The sequence below is a fragment of the Macrobrachium nipponense genome, chromosome 38 (genome assembly GCF_015104395.2).
Source record: "Macrobrachium nipponense isolate FS-2020 chromosome 38, ASM1510439v2, whole genome shotgun sequence".
In the NCBI taxonomy this organism is placed as follows: Eukaryota; Metazoa; Arthropoda; class Malacostraca; order Decapoda; family Palaemonidae; genus Macrobrachium; species Macrobrachium nipponense.
The window spans coordinates 7,385,327-7,407,686 of NC_061098.1; the positions used below are offsets into that span (position 1 = coordinate 7,385,327).

At 33.4% G+C, this 22,360-nt stretch overlaps 1 protein-coding gene across 1 annotated transcript in view; it reads right to left on the minus strand.

The window, feature by feature from the left end:
- The window catches only part of LOC135209869 (thyrotropin-releasing hormone receptor-like), a 307,062-nt gene extending 285,180 nt beyond the window's left edge, over positions 1 to 21,882 (minus strand). The window contains exon 1 of the mRNA XM_064242627.1: positions 20,087 to 21,882. Within this exon, the coding sequence (XP_064098697.1) occupies positions 20,087 to 21,082 (996 nt within the window). The 5' untranslated portion in view covers positions 21,083 to 21,882. The remainder of the gene's footprint in view (positions 1 to 20,086) is intronic.
- Positions 21,883 to 22,360: the final 478 nt, after the last annotated feature.

The following is a 22,360-nucleotide window of genomic DNA, read 5'->3' on the forward strand; positions in this document are numbered from 1 at the left end:
TAAAATTAAACTTAATTGAAATTAAATTACGTTAAACTAAGTAATTGCCTAATAGGCCTTAAGTTCGCGCGTGCGTAATATGTAGCTGTCAAAGGTAAGAAGTAAATTACCTCGGAGGTTACCACAGCCACGGCGAACAGTTACAGTAAGAGTTTCTCATTAGCAAGGCCGGCATCTACATTGTAATAGGAAATTAACCCAGAACAAAACTGAACGTTCTAACTCCAAGACAACGACAATTTTGGAATACGTCAACGTCAACGTCAACGTCAACATTTGTGATAAGTGCTTTACATTATTATGTATCTTTGGCCATGTCTAGGGAAAAAGGTAATGTACGGCAATGTCACAAAGTTTTATTAGTGGATCTATTCTTTAATGTAAGTTGTTTTGGTTGTTAAATAATTGTTTTGTTTATTAAATATAAGTAAGATTGAAATTAAAATAAATTCCAATATAATTCCAAAATTGTCTTGTATTCCATATAATATTTCGGAGGTAAATATGTGTTTATCGTTCGGTGAAGTAAGTGATTTTTTAGAAACGGCTAACTGGCTAACTGTCGCTCGGTATTTCGAATGGTAACCAATATGGAACTCAAGTGCGACGTAATTAGTAACTTATATTATGTATTATAATCTATTTCATAATGTACTAGGTAACCCGTAAGCATCGATAACTTAGGTGGGGTGTTATCTTTTATATATTTGCAGGCTATTGATACTAAACCTATCGAGTATAATTAGTTAATCATGTCTGATAAAGAGGAAGAGTTTGTTAACCCTATGAATATTATATCATCCTTGAGGAGGATGCGGGGAATACACAAACGGAAGGTAACTTTTTACTTAAAGAAGCTAACGGAGCTTCATGGTGATAATAAATTGACTTCTTCCTTTTGTAAGACTCAAATAACTGAAATCGAAAAAGAGATCGAGCAGGTTAAACACTTTGATGAAAAAATTAATAATGTTTTGGAGACACATGAAATAATGAACAGTGATGACAATATATAATGAGGAGTTAGATAGTCAGGCAGAATATAGCATTCAGGTTAGTATAGAGCTCGACCAATATGAACAATTCATAAGTGAGTTAAGTGGGGCTTCTAGCAACTTATCTGCCGATAAAGTTTTAGAAATGATGTCTAGAATGAATATGATGTACTGGGATGGGAAACCCCCTCCTTTAGAATGTGGAAAACTTTAGTGGAGAGGAGAAAGATAAATTTGCTTTCAATTCTTTCCTTAATCAATTTAGTAATGTCATTGGGCTAGAAAAAATCTGTCCGATTCTGCCAAACAAATATATTTACATGGGTACCTTAGGGGCTATGCCTTGAAGGTAGTTAAGCATTTGACTATTTCTGACCGTAACTACCACTTGGCAATTGAAATGTTAAAGAAGTAATTCCTTGACGTAGATTATATTGTTGACGAGACTTTTAAGAAATTTTAGAGTGCTGCACCAAGTGCTGAATATGATCAAGAATTCTCGTCGGTGAAGAAAGTTTACCTCAACGAAATCAAATCCTATCTGCATGAATTGAAAGCACATAATATTGATTTATTGGAAGTGGGGTCCTCTGGGCATAAATTTGTGAGTCATATAGTATTTAATAAACTCCCCATACCAGTAAAGAGAGAGTTGGTTCACAAATTAAATACCAATTATCCTAATATATCTGACATTCTTTCTAATTATAATGAAATTATCAAGACTTTATCTAAAACTGTTTCCAATAGAAAAAAGGCCCTCTCTAAAACCTCTAGTAAACCTAGTCCTAGCAGTTCATTTAAACCTAAAGAAAATAAGGGAGGTGTACCTAAGTACGATTCAAAATTTTAAATTTGCAAATAAAGTAACTAAATTAATTTGTAAATTGTGTGCAGCTGAAGGCCATACTTTGGGAAAATGTGTTAACTTTAATAATTATAATGATAAATTGGCCAGACTGAGGGAACTTTCACTATGCACTAGATGCGCTGGTTCAGGGCACGAAGACAATGAATGTTACGGGAAACAAAATAAGTTAAGGTTTGAATGTCTGTTGTGTAGAAAGAGGGAACACATAACTCCTTTGTGCCCTTCTTTGAATAAAGCCGAACTAACTACTAAAACTAACGTAAGCTTATGTTTTGCTCAAAGAAGTTTTGATGCGTCTCACATTTTACCCACTATGACTTTGTATTTAAGAAATGGCAAAAAGGCTAGGAAAGTCAGATGTTTGTTTGACACTGGCAGTCAGCGGTCATATATTTCCGAATCTGCAGCTAAAGATCTTTGTCAGGATGTAGAGGCATTGTATGCTTTGGAATGTGATGTAAGCACATATATAGGGCAAGAAACTAAGGGCTTCAAGCAAATGTCCACTGGAATAAATGTAAACAATAATTTAATATTCATACCTTTATTAGTTGACAAATCGCTCAATATAAACTTTGAAGTGCCTGGCATGAATCAAATAATAAATAAATTTAAAGAAAATAATATTGCTTTATTGGATGAGACTTTTTGTGACCACAGAAACCATGAAAGTATGAAGGTTGACATGTTGTTAGGAATAGATATCATTCAGTTTTTACCTTCGGTAACTTGGACTAAAATGTTGGGTGGAGCTTGTTTTAGTCGTAAAAATAGAGTAGCTCCTGTAGGTAATGTGTTCAACTTTTTGGATGAGGCAGAGAGTAGAGCCATTATGGACTCCATGGTTAGCAAGAAAACACTGAATGTTAAAACAAAAAGCGTGGTAAATTTAGTAATGGATCCTCTAAAATCTTATTTCAATCCATTAGAGCATATATTAGAAGACAGTGAGGTAGACAATGGACTCGAACACCTTTTTAGTCTTGAATCCTTGGGAATAAAAAAGTATGAAAAAGAATTGGTCTCCTTTGATAAAGAACAAATTGACAGATTTAGAGAGGGGATCTCTTTTGATAATGGATTTTATCATGTAGAATTGCCCTGGTATACTGATAAAATTGACAGCGTCCCATCTAATCATTTTGTTTCACTTAAGGTATTAGACAGAACAGTAGAGTATCTTGGTAAAAAGGGACTCATTGACAAATACCAGGAAGTTTTTGATAAACAACTCGAGGATGGTATAATCGAGGAAATTAAAGTAAGTCCTTCTGACTATCATAAGTATATATGGATTCCCCATAGACCAGTTATAAAATTAGAAGAGCAAGTTACCACAAAAATCAGGCCAGTATTTAACTGTTCTTTAAAAAAACTTACAGGGAATTGCCTTCACTTAATGAAGCAGCTTATCCTGGGATTAGATTTAATGGGCTCAATACTGAAATTGCTCTTTTACTTTAGAACTAATAAATATGTAATGTTGAGTGACGTCAAACAAGCTTTTTTGATGATTAAATTAAAAAATGAAGTGGACAAAAATAGATTTTGTTTCTTTTGGAAACGGGGAAATAAATGAGTATCTTATCGCTACAAAACAATAGTTTTTGGTTACAATTCTTCACCTTTTATATCAAATTTTGTTATGAAACATCACGCTGAAAGTTATCCTGATGATAAGTGTAAAGAAATATTAACTAATAACTTTTATGTAGACAATCTTCTTGTAACTGGTAACAACATTGATGAAATGAAAAATTTGTATAAGCAAGCTAATGATAGGATGGAACAAGGGGGCTTCATTTTAAGGTCTTGGAACTCCAATTGTGTAGAGTTGAGAGAAGAAATGTCGTCTGATAATAGACTTGTTGAACATTCTTGCGAAGAGGATAAAGTATTGGGTTATAGATTCAACGTAAATAATGATTCTTTTAGTCTTGCGCCTTGTAAAATAGACCCAGAAGCAGACACAAAAAGAAAAGTATTGTCACAAACTTCTAAAATATTTGATCCTTTGAATATAGTCCTTCCTGTAACAATAAGAGGCAAAATTTTAATGAGATAAAAATATGGAAATTAGATGTTGGTTGGGATCAAAATTTACCTAAAGACATTTGTGGGGAAATGAAAATTATTAGTAGAGATTTTGAAATGTTATCTGAACTTAAATTTCCTAGAGAGTCCCTTAATGAACTAGACTCGTATGGTCTTCACATTTTTTGTGATAGCTCTGTGGAGGCCTATGGGTTTGTGGCCTATGCGGTTAATCAAAATGATAAAAGTTCTTATTTGTTCTCCAAATCTAAATTGGCTCCACTGAATAAGAGAAATGAGCATAGTGTCCCCACTTTGGAACTAATGGGAGTAAATTCTAGCTTTTAAATGTTTACCTTCTTTACTAGAAGTCTACAATAATATAAATTTTCAATTCATTAATATTTGTGTTGATGCTCAAGTGGTTTTAAATTGGCTATTGACCAGAGAAACTAAAATAAAATCTAAATTTGTTAGAAATAGAGTACTTGAGGCAGATGGTCTTAAAGTTGAAATATCTAAGCTATTTAAACTACCTGTCTTATATCACTATGTAAATACAGAAGAAAATCCTGCTGACATGATCACCAGAGGTTTATCCTATACTAAATATTTAAGTAAATTAACTTATTGGCTAGAAGGTCCAGAATGGTTGAGTAATGATTTTGACAAGTGGCCTCTTTACCCTTTATTGAGCATATCGCCTTACTATAAGCATCAAATAAGTACAGTATGCACTATGCAAATAAATAAAGTAAACGCTGGTATTCTCAATATAAATAAAATGTCAAAATTATGAACAATTGTTAAAAATTACCAGTTACTTGTTCAAAATTAAATTTGTAGTAGATTAAAGGGTGGTGATCCTAAAAGAAGCCTTAGAGTATTGGGTGAAAATTGCACAGAAAGAATACTTTACAGTAGAATTAGATTTTTTACAAAGCAGTGCCAATATTACTAACAATATACCTCCTCTAGTGTCCAATTTAAATTTATTTTTAGATTCAAAGGTATAATAGTCTAGGGAAGAATATCTAAGTGTTTGTACTTTGACTTTGATGTTCATAACCCACTATTACTTCCTAAAGAGCATAGGTCACCCTCCCATTGTTAATAAAGCATTGTCATTTGAAGGTACAGCATTTAGGAATAGGCACTACATTAAACTACCTTAGGGAACAGGGATTTTGGATTCCCAAGGGTAGGTCAGCAGAAAGACTGAGCTTTTGAGTAGTTGTAAATATATTTAGTAAATGGAAATTAATGCCTTAGCTTACAGATACCCGAAGTTTACAGATATGCCTAAACACCACATGAATTTAGTCAAGCCTTTTCAGCATGTAGGTATTGATTTCACCGGACACCTTTGGGTTAGGGATGAGTTGAGTGGTAAGACCACAAAAATGTTCATATTAGTTTTCACTTGTCTTAACGTGCGCGCTGTGCACTTGAATTTGTTACCAGACATGTCCACTAAAAATTTTGTTCTCGCTTTCCAAAGATTTAGTAATATGTACACAATACCACAATACCTGTACAGTGACAACGCTAAGTCTTTTTCTCAAGGGTGGAAGTATCCTTGAAAGGTCTTTGGAGTCGCAGGAATTTCAATCTGAATTAAGGAAATGTAATATCAAACACATTAAAATTCCTTTATATTCAGCATGGGTTGGTTCTGCTTGGGAGAGATCGATTAGAGTGTTAAAGAATTGTCTTTATAAAGTAATAGGAAGGTCTAAATTAACTTACTTTGAATTATTAACTACCCTTTCTAATATTCAATTAGCCGATAAATTCAGGCCTTTAACATATAGATCAAGCTCAGAAAATTTAGAGTTTAGTTATAACTCCAAATTCCTTTATCAAATTGCATGGTAATTCATCCCTCATTTTGAGAAAAGATGATGGTGATGTTTGGTTGGACGATTCTAGTCAACCTTCTTTAGAGAGAACTGTAGAAATACAGGAAGAAATTATTGAAAATTTTAAGAAATTGTGGTATGAAAATTATCTCTTAAGCCTGAGAGAACATAGCAGAAATTTTTACCAAAGTAAATGGGAAAATAGAATTAAAGTTGGTGACATTGTCCTAGTTAAAGAAATTAATAAGCCCAGACCATTTTGGATGATGGGTAAGGTATTAGAATTAATATTAGGATTTGACAATAATATTAGGTCAGTGAAACTAAAGTAAGCTAATGGCTCATAGAAATATCATCCTATTTGTAATCTTTATCCTATGGAACTGTCAGTGACACATGCTATAAGAGAAAGGCAAACCAGAGACAATTCAATGGAAATTGAGGTAGAAACAGGCAGTATAAATAAACCTGAATCTATTCACGTTGAACAAGGCGAATGGTCTGTAAGACCCAAGAGAAAGGCTACCGAAAGATTTGAAAGAATGCAAAGGGAAAATTTAGATAATTTGTAAATATTGCTTTTCAGTATGTTATTTACTGTAATTACTAATAATCAAGTTTTTATTTAGACTAAAATGCTACACACTCGAAACTTTTTCAGTGTGAGGATATACTTTATTAAATGCTTTATTCTTTAACTTTAAACAAGGATTAAGGGCATTGCAAATAATTACTTTCTAGGTAATAAATAAATAAAACTAAATACGTAAATAAAAAGTAAAATTAGGAGATAGCCTATAGTAAACTAAGCTAAGTTGAAATTGGTGTAAATATTTAAATAAAATGCTACACTTAAAATAAAGTGAAGACTTAAGTTAAAATGCTACACTTTTAGTAACGTGAGGATGATACTAAAGTAACTTAGCCATACTTTTATTTAGCGTTGTTGGAAATAATTGTTTAACGCAGTAGCCAGATTTAAAGGTTGGGCCTTGTTAATAAACTAAATGTATGGTTAATGAAGATATTCATTGCAATTCTATAATCGCAATCCTTTGTGGGGAGTGTGTTAGAAATCAGAAAGGATTGATATTTGTGTCCGACTGTGGGGAATAGCCATTCGGTCGTTAGCTTCACTCGAAGCTTTCTATTTTTCTTAATAAGTTAAAAGTAAATAACTTAATGCTACTTAGTATAGTAACTATTAGCGTTAATGATAAGTAAAATGAATAATAAAATTAAACTTATGAATTAAATTACTTAAACTAGTAATTGCCTAATAGGCCTTAAGTTCGCGCGTGCGTAATATGTAGCTGTCAAAGGTAAGAAGTAAATTACCTCGGAGGTTACCACAGCCACGGCGAACAGTTACAGTAAGAGTTTCTCATTAGCAAGGCCGGCATCTACATTGTAATAGGAAATTAACCCAGAACAAAACTGAACGTTCTAACTCCAAGACAACGACAATTTTGGAATACGTCAACGTCAACGTCAACGTCAACGTCAACATTTGTGATAAGTGGCTTTACCATTATTATGTATCTTGGCCATGTCTAGGGAAAAAAGGTAATGTACGGCAATGTCACAAAGTTTTATTAGTGGATCTATTCTTTAATGTAAGTTGTTTTGGTTGTTAAATAATTGTTTTGTTTATTAAATATAAGTAAGATTGAAATTAAAATAAATTCCAATAGAAACTCTTAGTCTCTTTCGAGAGTTCACATAGGCAGGATGTACGTTCCATCTCTCCTGAGGTATACGTCTTTCAAGAGAGGTGAAACATACAGCCTGCCTATGTGTACTCTCTCGAGAGACTGAGCGTTTCCAGCCCTGTGATTAGCTTATCAACAACCAATCAGGAGCGTCGTAAGGGAAGGGCCTAGACATTAAATGCACGGCTGATGTGAATCTATTTTTTTTTTATAGTCACCTCTCAAGCGAATGGAAGCTCATCATTCTCTTATTATTATGTTCTTTTTATATATTTCAAGTCGATTCTCCGGACTGGTATAAGCGATCAATACCTGATAATCTAGATTCGAGTCCCACTGACACGAATATGCGACCCTAATGAGATGTATCGTTAAGGATAAATTGTTGCTTTTATTTATTTATTTTTTTTTATTAGCATAAGTTGTAGTGACCTTGAGGTTATGAAGGTCGGCTGAAGCTGGGAAGGTGATATATAGTGGTTGATAGTAATGGTACTGGAAGAGTCTAGGTCAAAGGTTATTGATTTATACAGGTACTAAATAGTAAACAAAAGGGCACCGGTGCAAAGACTCCTGGGTATGCATACGAAATTGGAAAGGATATAAATGCAGGGTTGAAAGGTGATACAGATACAAAAAGGTATACAATTAAAAGATTCAGAAGATACAAATACATGATTTAGGATCCAAATACAGAAATTAGAATGTACAAATACAGAATTTAGGATACAAATAGAAAATCCAAAGGTCACAAATACATAATTTAAAAGGATACACACAAAATGTTAATGGTTACAAATGTAACATTAATTGGATGTAGATGCAGTTTAAAAGGATACGAATTCCAAATTTAAAAGTATACAAATACAAATTTGAAAAGGATACCTATGCAAAAATTGGAAAATGATGTCAATACAGAATTTAAAAGGTTACAAATACAAAGTTCAAAAAGATGCAAATACAAAATGAAAAAGGGTACAAGTACAAAATTCAAAAGGGTAAAAATACAGAAATGAAAAGGTTACAAGTACAAAATTCAAAAGGGTGCAAATACAAAATTTCAAAAGGATACAATTACCAAATTTAGAAGGATACAAATAAAAAATTCAAAAGGATTCAAATACAAAAATGAAAAAGTTACAAGTACAAAATTCAAAAGGATACAATTACCAAATTTAGAAGGATACAAATAAAAAATTCAAAAGTATTCAAATACAAAAAAAAAAGGTTACTAGTACTAAATTCAAAAGGGTACGAATATAAAAATGTCAAAGGCTACGAATATAAAATTCAAAAGGGTACAGGTACAAAATTTAAATGGGTACAAATACAACATACAAAAGGATACTAATGCAAAATGTAAAAGGATACGAATACGACTTGGAAATTGAAGTTCCCAAAATACACCAGATTCCAGAACACGAAGTTTCGCCTCCACTAAAACCTCACGTCCTATTTCGTCACGATTTCTAAATGGAGGTGCATAACACTCCCAAAGATTTTAACTTCGCTGACTTTATAATATTTAGTGGCGGAACATTAACAATGTTTATGAGAGCAGTGAAATGCATCTCCATTACTGGACGACATTTACCTCTCGAACTGTAATTTCAATATCTGGTTTTGGCCTCAGCAGACTTTTGGGAATTACACCTGATTGGAATACATATAAAAAAGGGCATTTATATGTTTATGAGAGAGAGAGAGAGAGAGAGAGAGAGAGAGAAAAAAATATAGGTATGTGCATGCATGTGCTTTTTGTGTGTATGCTTTGGAAGGCAAAAACGTAAATTTTATATATATATATATATATATATATATATATATATATATATATATATATATATACTATATATATAAAATATATATATATATATATATATATATATATATATATGTATATATATATTTTTTTTTTTGCATGTAATTAACTTCTTAAATCTTCACTGCAGTTGGACAATAGAAAATGGAGAAACATCTACCATTAGCGAACGGTCATTCCATAAATATTAATTCTTTAAAAAAAAAACATTCAATTACTTTATTTTTAATATACTTACTCCGTGGACACAAACTATTTATTTTCTTACAGTGTCCTTTCCTTTTTCATCTATTCAGATTTTTTTTTACTATCGTTCATTTCTGCACTTACTCTCCAGTAAAGTATCTTATCCTCCTTTTTAGGTTGGATCATTAAGAATATTTTAAGAACACTGGGATTTACCCTTTATTAGTATTTAAAGGAAGGAGGAATGTGGCGTTGACTGTCATTCAGGTTTTATCTCTGAGGCCCTAACCCCTATATATATATAATGATATATATATATATATATATAATATATATATATAGATATACTACATATATATATATATAATATATATAGAATATATTATATATATATTATATATATATTATATATATATATATATATATATTATATATATATATATATCTGATTATATAGTTATTAATATATAGATATTATATATATATATATAATATATAATATATAAAATATTAATATATAATATATATTATATATATAATATATTATAATAAATATATATAATAAATATATATATATATATATATAATATATATTATATAATATATCTATATATATACTATATATAATATATATATAAAGATTTAATATATAAATATATATATATATAATATATTATAATTTAATATATATTAATATATTATATATATATTATATATAATATAGCATTTATATATTGTAATGTATACAAATCATATATTATATATAATTGAATATTATATTATGTATAATTTATATTATTTATATTAGATATTATATATATATATAATATATATTATATAATATATATATTATACAATAATTATATGTTCTAATAAATATATAATATATTATATGTTAATGTAAATAATATAGTATATAATATTTATTATATATTTATATTTGTATTATATATTAATAATTATAATTATATAGAATAATATAGTATATATATAATATATATATTATTTATTAATATTATAAATAATAAGTTATTTATTAATTATATATTAATACAATATTAACATGTAATATAAATTAATACTATATAATGTTATTATCATACATTATATATATCTTTTTTATGTAATTAAATAAAATAAAAATTTTTTTATAAGTATATATATATATATTTATATAATATAATAATAGTTATTATATATATATTATATTTATGAATATAATAATTATATTATAAGGATAATTATATATATTATATTTATATAATATGGTATATATAATATTATAATTTAGTATATAAAAACCATATGATTTATATTTTTGTTTAATATATATACATATATGATATAAAATTATATTATTATAAATTATAATATAAATATTTATAAATAATAAGAATATATAATATGGTAATCTATTATATATATGTAATACTAATAGTTAATTTTTATATACAAACAAATACCATACATTATATATTATTTAAGAGGATACCAAATATATGGGATAATTAATAAATAAATGATAATTATATATTTATAAATATGATACGTTACACAAACAAATACCCCATTTTTTTAAACCGTGTAATATTAAGTTGCCATATAGGATTTCCTGCTACCCGCGTTTTTTTAGAATTTCCCTTTTCGTCCAACTATTCTGCCAACCTAGCCAGCGCCATCTAGGAAAATAGGGCTTTTTGCCGTCCCTTACCACTCTTAACGCACCAGCTATTTGAACCTGCTGAAGATATCTATCTTTTCAAACCTCCATATCACCGCCTGAGACATTCATCCATGGAATTTTTGTATAGTTTCTTGTAAATTAGAGTCCTTTGTATTAAATAAGTTTACTTCAGAGTTGAGTCTGGTTTACTGCTTGCTCAAGTTTGGTTATCTTCTCCATTACTACATGTTTGGAGTTGAGTGTTGTAAATAATATGTAAGTACTTTATATATTATATTTAATATCGTTTACGTACTGTGTTTTCTACACCCTGATTACAGTGTATTTGTTTGAAAAGTATATTACAGTCTTGTACTTGGTACCATTTAAATATTTAGCTGTGAAGTGTAATATGTACGAAAATCACTAAATAAATTTATTTTTATGTGCCATTCTTGAATCAGTGATTGTGAACAAAGACGTTTGCCGTTACATCTGGCATCAGGTTAATTAAGGAAGAGTAATTAATAGTAAGGAACGTCATACTATAATAGATTCTATTATATATATAGTATATATATATATATATATATATATATATATATATATATATATGCATATGTGTGTGTGTATGTGTGTGCCGTGAGAGAGAGAGAGAGAGCGCGCTCGCGCAGCACTTTTGTTTACTTGACTGATCACTCATGAAATCGCGAAAAAAAAATAACTAGATTACGTGACGAATCATAACTTTTGACACTGATGTGCAATTGACAAAATGCTGTTGGCTGTCGAAAGACAAAAGCACTAGTGGAGTGTCTTTGTCAGAGATAAAAAAAAAAGGGAATATGGATTTTTTGCCCTTTTGAAAGACGAGTGGTTTTTTTTGACAAGCAAATTCATGGAAAAACAAACTGTATTTTCCTTTTTAATACGGCCCCAGAGGGTAATTTTTCCAATTTCGGGCGGTTTTTTTTTCCCTCCAAAATGTTTTTAGGTCCCGTTATTTTGTTTTTTTTTTTTCCAGTCCAGAACTTTTGATGGGGTTTTTTTGCCCCTTTTAAAAAAGCCCCCCCCCCCCCCCCCCTTTAGTCCCCCCCCTGACTTGGGAGGACTTGTTCGTTAGAGAGGGGTTTCTGGTCCCCCCCCCCCCCCCCCACCCCCCCCCCCCCCCCCCCACCATCAGTGGCAAGATCGCTCGGTCAAGTTTTAATTGAGTATTAGTAGTTGCATGAAACTGCATAGAGCCTCTGCCCCATTATTTAATGAGCTGGCAAAATAGTGTTACAAATTTAGTCATTTATACGGTTTTGCTAAATACTTTTTTGATCAAATCAAATGCAATCTGTTTCTTAAATAGTTTTATGAAGTGGATTTGTTTAAATTCCTCGCAAGCAACGTCTTCTGGAGGAATTACACTCTTTATGTGGTTTCTATAACAAAATCAGTAATAATCTTTGTAACGAATTTTCCGCTCAGTTAAATGAAGTCGTAGTATTTTTAGAGAATCCATAGAAAATTCAGCTTGAAATAGGTCAAATGGAATAACATGAGGATTTTTTTTTGAAAGACGCTACTTGAATGTTAAGAGAACCATGAAGGTTTGATATATATGGAAGAATATCTTATAGCTGAACAACTTGACGTACTTAAATCGTAAAAGTAGACACGTGTCTGGTAACTAGATTTAGAGAAGAGGAAAAACAGTTCTATCTGCATCTGTCAATGAGATGCATTTCCTGGCCGTTGGGTAGATGCGATTAGATTACTTTTTGTCAGAAAGGAGAGCTGTTGTTTTCAAGAGCTGTAGAGCATGTTTCTCTCTCTCTCTCTCTCTCTCTCTCTCTCTCTCTCTCTTCTCTCTCTCTCTCCAATGAGTTTTTTATATTTTATGTAGGATATGTCTCTCATGTTCCTACAGAGTATACTGTTTGCTAAATACTTTTTTTTTCAAATTAAATGAAACCTGTTTCTTGAATAGTTTTTTTTTTCTCAAGTGAGGTTTTTTCTATTTCATGTAGGATTTTCGTTTTTTTTTTTTTTTTTTTGCTTTTTGGTGCTCCTACAGAGTTTACTGTTTGCTAAATACTTTTTTTTCAAATTATATGGAACCTGTTTCATAAATAATTTTATGAAGTAGCATTTATTTAAATTCCTTGCAAGCAACGTCTTCTTTTTCACATATTGTGGTCAAAGCCTTTATGAGGAGACTTGAGTTAAATTTCATACGATAATTTTCATCTTGAAGGAGATAGTCTCCTGAAGGACGACGAGTTTCAGTCATTTCCCTTTTATGATCCTGCGTTTTACTGTTTTATGTTTCGTTCCGCCTTCAATAAAAAGGAATTTTACCTCTTTTTACCAAGGCCATTTTTCCTGCTTTTTGGATCCTCTATACTCGACTTTCTTCTCTTTGTTTCATATGGAATTTATTCCTCCAGTTTCTCGAGATCTTTTCCCTTATGTGTCTCATGGAGGATAATGACTCTTCTTCTTCCATATCTGAAGGAACGTAAGGAAATATATCCTATGGAATTTATTTCTCAAATCCGTCGAGATATTTTTCCAGGAAAATATATCCTATGGAATTTATTTCTCAAATCCGTTGAGATATTTTTCCAGGAAAATATATCCTATGGATTTTATTCTCAAATCCGTTGAGATATTTTTCCATGAAAATATATCCTATGGAATTTATTTCTCAATCCCCTTGAGATGTTTTACCAGGAAAATGTATCCTACGGAATTTCACTTCCTTGAGATTCTTTTCCAGGAAATACATCCTATGGAATTTATATCTCAACTCCCTTGAGTATTTTTCCAGGAAAATATATCCCATGGAATTTATTCCTCAATTCACTCAAGATCTTTCACCAGAACACTATATCCCCGGGAATTCAGAAATAAATTCCCTTGAGATATTTTTCCAGGAAAATATATCCTATGGAATTTATTTCTCAACTCCCTTGAGTTTTTTCCAGGAAAATATATCCCATGGAATCTTTTCATATGTGCATCATAGAGGATGACTCTTCTTCTTCTTCCAAATCTGAAGGAAGAGGAACACATTGCGCAATATGGGATGGTCCGGAAGAGCGGCAGCGGTTCTCCATATTATTAGTTCTCCATAATATTGCCTCTGACGTGCCAGGGGCAATAAAGATTGACGGAAGGAATGTCAGGCGTAGGATAGGAAGGACATACAGACAGGTTCCTTAAGGGAGAAACACTGATATTCGTATAGTCGTATCAGTTAAGTCTTGTCATATTGTACCAGGGAAAAAATGGAGAGAAATCGTTCATATCGAAGGCCTATTCTTTTTATCAAATACTGTTAAATTCCGCCTGGAAAAATTGTCTTAAATACTCCTAATATGACTGGTGTGTTTAACTCATGTCTTTGCGTAAATACCATAGCTAATGCAAGTCGAAAAAGAACACAGGATGAAGGAAATAAGTAAAAATGGCATCAAGTTTTCTGTACAGCAGTTAACGTCGCATAATCAAGCCCACCAAGAATAAGTCCATCTTTCGTTGGTCTCGGTATAATATTGTATGAGCCGCTGCCCATGAAACTTGAAAACCACTGCCTGTTGGTGGCCTATCTTATATCGTTGCCAGAAGCACGATCTTCGTTAACTGTAACCTTTAATAGAATTAAAATAAACTACTGAGGCTAGAGGCCTGCAACTTGGTACGTTTGATGATTGGAGGGTGAATGATCAACGTAGCAATTCGCAGCTCTCTAGCCTCGGCAATTTTCAAGATCTGAGGGCGGACGGACAGAGAAAGACGCCACGCAGGAAACTGAAAATGAAAGTGGTTTTAGTTTTGAAAGTATTTTGGAACGAAATATTTTGTATTGTATTTCGAGTGATGGTCTCAAAAGAATTTTTAGAGTATCCCTCTTCCTCAGGGTATCCGCGTAAGACTGATGCTCGAATTACAATTATCGTCAGATTTAAGAATTTAATAAAGAGGAAAGAATACGCTTTCACTCTGAGACGCTTCTGTACTGATTCCCCGAACGAACGCGAGTTTAATTTTGCCTCTGCTTTGAACTCGTGTCACAGCATAGCAATTAAAGAAGTTTGTCAGTCCAGACCTTTCTTCTTCGTATTCGTAAGGAGCTCCAAGAAATTCGTTAACCCTTTTAAGTGTTGATAAAGTTCTGCAATTAAGGAAACTGCTTATTCTGGTTGAAAGTTGTGTGTAAGAACAAAAGACTTATCAGCGTTTGGGGATATGTGTCAGGATTTTTGTAAGTAATTTTTATTTGATACACCAAGTTTGCGATATTGGAAATATAGTCGTAAGGTCAACAGTCGTGCACTTACAAGATATTTTTTTATGCATTAAAAAGGACAAACATCATGCTAGTGTTGCCGTGCACATTACCTATTATATTATTAGGCTCCAAATTCTTACCGTAGATATTTTTATTCCTCCTTTTACTGTAACAGGAAATTATAGGTATTAAAGATTTCACGAGAGGAATAGAAAATATATACGTAATAAAAGAACGTATCGACTGTAAGGAAAATTAAAGCGCGTGTATCTTAAATTTTGCAAAGCTTAAAGAAATGTTAGACTATTTGCGTGTTAGCTGATTTAACAGATTGTAAGTCTCAAAAGATGAGTGACTTTAACAATACTTATATTATTTTATTTACTGATTGTATTCATACGAATAGATTTCCATTTGATTGGATCATATATGTTTACTCGTTGTATTCATATGAATACATTATTATTTCATTTGATTGTATATGTTTACTAATTGTATTCATATGAATACATTATAATTTTTATTTGATTTTATTGTATATGTTTAGTAGTTATATTCATATGAATATATTTTCATTTGATTGTATTGTATATGTTTATTATTTGTATCCATATGAATACATTTCTATTTGATTTTATTGTATATGTTTACTCGTTGTATTCATATGAATACATTTCTATTTGATTTTATTGTATATATTTACTAGTTGTATTCATATGAATACATTTTTATTTCACCGGCTTGTATATGATTATTATCTGTATTCATATGAATAGATTATTATTTGACTTGATTTGATAAGCTGTACAAGGTCACACGCTCCGCCTTTTCCACCGACCTGTACACGAAAGAGAGAAGTATAAAGAACTATGATCAACATTATTGTTACACTTGGAAACTCTTCCCAATCTTCCCTCGCCATCTTGAGGTTTCTTTTCTTCTTTCCTATAAAAAAAAAAATGGCCACAAAGTTTTCGCCTCGTCGCTTATAACAGGCGATGCTTGAAGAAAAGAAGACGGTATGTGTATACAGCTCTCTTGGCACTTTTAGGGAAAAAATAGATAAAAAAAAAAATAAATAGAATAAACGAACGTTGCCTGGTAGTGCCTATACGGTTTATAAATACGGTTTGTGACTCGTCAAGTGTGGGGCAAACATATTATTTCTCCCTCCTTTTCTTTATTTATTCATTGTTTTGGCTGCCGAGAACGAGAGAGAGAGAATTCGAGAACGCGTGAATTTCTATCCGAGACATTTTCGCCTTGATACTATTTATATATATGCTTTTGGAAGCGATGGTGTTGTCAAGTCTGCCCTTTGTTGCTGTAAAGTCTTCACTTTGTTAAAATAAAGTCTGTACTTTGTTGCTATAAATCTTCACTTTGTTGAAATAAAGTCTGTACTTTGTTGCTATAAAATCTTCACTTTGTTGAAATAAAGTCTGTACTTTGTTGCTATAAATCTTCACTTGTTAAAAAAAAAAAAAAAAAATAAAGTCTGTACTTTGTTGCTATAAATCTTCACTTTGTTAAAATAAAGTCTGTACTTTGTTGCTATAAATCTTCACTTTGTTGAAATAAAGTCTGTACTTTGTTGCTATAAATCTTCACTTTGTTAAAGTAAAGTCTGTACTTTGTTGCTATAAATCTTCACTTTGTTCAAATAAAGTGTGTACTTTGTTGCTATAAAATCTTCACTTTGTTAAAATAAAGTCTGTACTTTGTTGCTATAAATCTTCACTTTGTTAAAATAAAGTCTGTTCTTTTTTGCTATAAATCTTCACTTTGTTAAAATAAAGTCTGTACTTTGTTGCTATAAAGTCTTCACTTTGTTAAAATAAAGTCTGTACTTTGTTGCTATAAAATCTTCACTTTGTTAAAATAAAGTCTGTACTTTGTTGCTATAAAGTCTTCACTTTGTTAAAACAAAGTCTGTACTTTGTTGCTATAAATCTTCACTTTGTTAAAATAAAGTCTGTACTTTGTTGCCATAAAATCTTCACTTTGTTAAAATAAAGTCTGTACTTTGTGCTATAAAATCTTCACTTTGTTAAAATAAAGTCTGTACTTTGTTGCTATAAAATCTTCACTTTGTTAAAATAAAGTCTGTACTTTGTTGCTATAAAGTCTTCACTTTGTTAAAATAAAGTCTGTACTTTGTTGCTATAAATCTTCACTTAGTTAAAATAAAGTCTGTACTTTGTTGCTGTGGATGTTATCACTTTATTCAGATCCTCGTAAACGATATATAGTTTCCCATCTTTCAACTTTGGGGATGTTTGGGGGAGGGGGGGGAATGTGTTTTAGCAACGTTGATATAAATGTGTATCTTTACGTTCGTCCCGATGTAGTGATGTCTTTCTATGTTCTAATGACGAGGGAGAGAAGGAAGAATGTTGAGGAGAGAGAGAGAGAGAGAGAGGTGAACTGCTGGTAATCTTCATTTCCTTCTCAGAGGTAGAGCAACATTCTCATTCCCATTAGTTTAAGCACGGCAACATTTCCATTTCATTTCGTCCACAGAGACACAGAAACATTTCCATTTCATTTCGTCCACAGAGACACACCAACATTTCTATTCCATTTCGTCCTACTTATTACTGTTGTAATAATTGATTCTGACCTTAGTAGTTTTATTTTTCATTATGAAGATTGTTATAATGCACCATGATCATTTCCCTTGTGTTTGTGGATGATGTATGCAGGCGCAGGCAGCATCAGCGACAATAAGCGTATAATTGTATCACTGCCAAGCAAACCAGCGCTCTCGAAACCAAATTAAGAGGATCCCAGTGGAACGCTGAATAGCGGAACTATCCATCCTTGTCCAAGTTTACACGTTCAACACGGGACTTGACAGTAAGTTAGGCAAGACAAATAATGCATTCGAGCATGGTGCATTTACTTGTCTTCCTGTTGGCCTCTTTTCCTGGTTCAGTAAGATCTGAATAAAGGGAATTATTGCGTCCGTGTGTTAGCCGTCAGGTGGTTTATATTTTTTTATGGACAGGAAAGTGTCAAGTGTTACCTTGTACGTTTATCTAGCCCAAGTGTGTAGAGGTTTTGAAAAAAATAATTGGAAAGGGTTTTTTTTTTTTTACGTGCTGTGTGAGATATATTTTTCATTTCTGTTTAATTCCGTTGTGTATCTTAAAATTATAAAAGAAATGCCTGTAGTTTTGAAATAGACAAGTAAATACATCTCATGAATTTGATGTTACATTCTCACTTTATAGAGCACTCATGAGTTTGGTGTTCCCTTCTCACTCTATGGAACACTCATGAGTTTGATGTTCCATTCTCACTTTATGGAACAGTCATAAATTAGAATATTCCATTCCATTCTATGGAGCTCTCATGAATTGAATTTGATGTTCCATTCTCAAGCTATGGAACTCCCATGAATTTGATGCTCCATTCCCACTCTATGGAACACTCATAAATTTGATGTTCCATTCACATCTCTATGGAACACTCATGAATTGAATTTGATGTTCCATTCTCAATCTATGGAACATTCAGGAATTTGGTGTTCCATTCTCACTCTATGGAGCACTCATAAATTTGATGTTCCTTTCTCATTCTATGGAACAAAGTGCACTGTATTCATTTACCTATTACATTTGCTTGCCGAAAATGGAACATCAAAGTCAATTCATGAGTGTTCCATAGAATGAGGATGGAACATAAAATTTGTGAAAGTTTTGTATATTATTTACTGAGTATATTTCCTTATGACTTGCTTCTTTGTACCTCTTAATAAAAAGTTGTTGTAGTTTAAAGTTCAGAATTTGTGCAATTACAGTATCATTCTTTTTATAATAAACGAGATCTTTCTGTAATGTTAGATTCTTTGCCACTAAGAGAATCTTATCAACAGAGTGACGACTTTAGACATGGCAGCTCCCTTGGACAAATTTTGTTTGAAAACTTACTGCAAAATAGGGCATCATTCTTCGTCCTTCGTTGATAGAATAACACTGAAAAAGATTCTAAACTTACATTGCGTGGTTTGTATGTTAAAGTACTTTTGATCAGAAAGTGTTTAGTTATGATTATCCCATCTGCTTGCCTTTGGTGAAGCGTCAACTAATCTTTTCCCCTTCAGATCATATTAAAGGAAGATTCTAAGTCTGCCTCGAAATCTGTTCATATTAAAAGCAAGTTTAACGGTTAATCTTTAGTGAAAGATTAGCTTACTGTACGTGTTGAGCTTATAGAAGACTTAAATGCTTGTTTCAACAGGTATTTTTCCTACTGTCTTGTCTTTCGCATAAAAACATGCTTAATCTTAGGTAAACCCTCCTCTTTTTTCATCTTTTGCTCGTTGGTTTTTATCTATAGCATGTGTCTGGCATTTCTTCCTAGTTTTTAGTCATTCCTGCTGTTAGCATGGTACTGGAAGATTCGAAGTGGTCGGTAATCCCACCAGATATTTTTATAACTAGCAAAAATGGTTAGTAATCCCATCAGGTATTTATATAACTAGCAAAAACAGTCTGGACTGACAGGAAAAGAATGTTAGGCACAATTTGCTGCTTTCTGACCCACCTTAAGCTACAGTCAAGAGAGAGGCCAGAACCCAGAGTAGGTACTCACCCAGAAGAAAACGTATCCCCTGTTGAAGCTACAGAACCCAAAGTAGGAAGTACTCACCCAGAAGAAAATGTATCCCCTGATGACGTAAGACGGCAGATTGAGGAGGATGAACACCGTCGAGATGATCAGCAGCATCTTCGTCACTTTGTTTTGGGATCTCATCCTCTGGCCGCCCCGATTCCCGGCCACGACCACCACGGAACTGTTGGCGGAATCCTGCGTGGCCGTGCTAGTGACAGGGCCTCCGGAGTTACCACCTGCCCCCCTTCGGCCTGAGTCGGAGCTGTTGTTGGCCACTGCGGGGGAACTATGGGAGTGGGCGAGGGTCATGGAGTGACGGAGCTTCTCCACGTGCCAAACACACCTGGCGATCCTGACGTTGAGGGTCACGATGGTGATGACGGGCAAGATGAGAGTGAGTACCGTGTCCACGTAGTTCATGGCGGTGGCCACTTCCACGTACTCGTCCCTGAGCTTGCAGATGGTGCGACCGGCCTCCGGGTGCATGCCCGGGGCAGCGGCCACCAGGAGGTACGAGTATAGGAGGAAAGCGACGATCGTCAGCAGCAGAATGACCATCCGCGCTCTCCTGACGGTGCAGACGGCCGCCCGGAGGAGCGGGTAGCAGACGGCGATGAACCGCTCGACGGTGAAGGCCACCACGAGCCACACGCTGAGGAAGGTCGTGACGTAGATGGCGTAGTTGATGGCCTGGCACCAGCCGTGTTGGTTCAGCAGGTCGTAGTCGACCATGGACAGCCACACCAGGAAGAGGGTCAGCAGGAACCCCGTGTCCGAGGCCGCCAGGGCTGCCAGGTAGCAGGAGGAGCTCAGAGTTCGAAGCTTGCTCGAGTGGAACACCCACACGCTGACGACGTTGCCCATGCAGCCGAAGCTGACGAGCACGGGCGTGACCCAGAACTGGATGCGGTCTATGGCATGGACCTGCTGGCCGAATGCCCCGCCGCTGCCGTTCTGGGCGGTCAGGTAGGTAGTAGTGCCGTTGTCCCAATCGATGGTCTCCCAGTCATCGTTGGTGATGTTGAAGCCCATGGCAGAGTTCTGGAGGCTGACGCCCTGACTTTTTTAATATTACAAAAGCTTCGTACCTGTACCTGTACCTGTATTCATCTCGCCAATCATTTCCACCTGTTCTCTTCTCAGCGAACCACCAGGAACGATATGAAGGACTGCCCAGGTCGAATGGTTCCTGTCGAATCCCACATCGAAGTTTCACGAGCCCAGTTTTAATGATCAACAGGTGTCCATTTATGACTTCAAGGATCTTTCCAGCTCCACTGTCTCAAATAAGGATGGAGGCAAATGCAAAATGTAAGATGGAAGTTACCTTTAAACGTAATAAAAACTAAACAAAACGCATTTATTCACAGCCATTCTTTTCGATTTTGAATGACATAATCTCAATTAGATTCATGTTTCGTTTTATAACTGCTTAAGAGGCGGTATTCACAAAGCAGTTATCCAGTAGTTATGACATTTTTCTCATCACCAATCAAGTTTTAAAACAAAAATGACGTAGAAATTAGGAAATGTTCGAGTTTCTTTCGAACGATGCATTATCAATCCTTTTCTTTTTTAACTTTTCTTCGCCGTAAAAATTAAATTTTTACGAATCGATTATCGCATTAAACCATGTTTTAATTTCTCACTTACGGCATCAAAGAAATTGATGAAAAAACATCGAAGATATCAAACGAGTTTGGGAATTATTTTTCTCGTGTTTAATCACAGACCGGCAATGGAGGGGGGTGGGGGGACACTGATGAAGAGAGAGGGAGGGAGAGAGTGAGAGTAAGAGAGACAGAGAGAGACTTTTCCTCTGCTCCGCTCGTGTCCGTGTTGGGAGGCACACTGTTAAGCGGTAACCTCGTCTACCCTGGTTTGTGTTTTCCTGGGCGAGAGAGAGAGAGAGAGAAGAGAGCACAGGCAGCTGGTGATGACACCAGTGGCAGCACCTTCTCCTTCTCTCTCTCTCTCTCTTTCATCTTAAAGTATTTGTGGAAAATTTTACCTGGTTTATTTATGTTTATTGCATAGAAAAATTTTACCTGGTTTATTTCTGTTTATTGCATAGAACAATTTTACCTGGTTTATTAATGTTTATTGCATAGAAAAATTTTACCTGGTTTATTTATGTTTATTGCATAGAACAATTTTTAAAAGTTTCTTATATTGAGGGGAAACCAGTTCATTAAAAACAGCTTCAGTTCTTGTGCTTTTTTTGATTGTCACCAACTAGGGAACTTAAGAAATTAAGTAATTGTTTTATGTATTAAGCAACTGCGAAATTAAATTGGTAAGCATCATAAC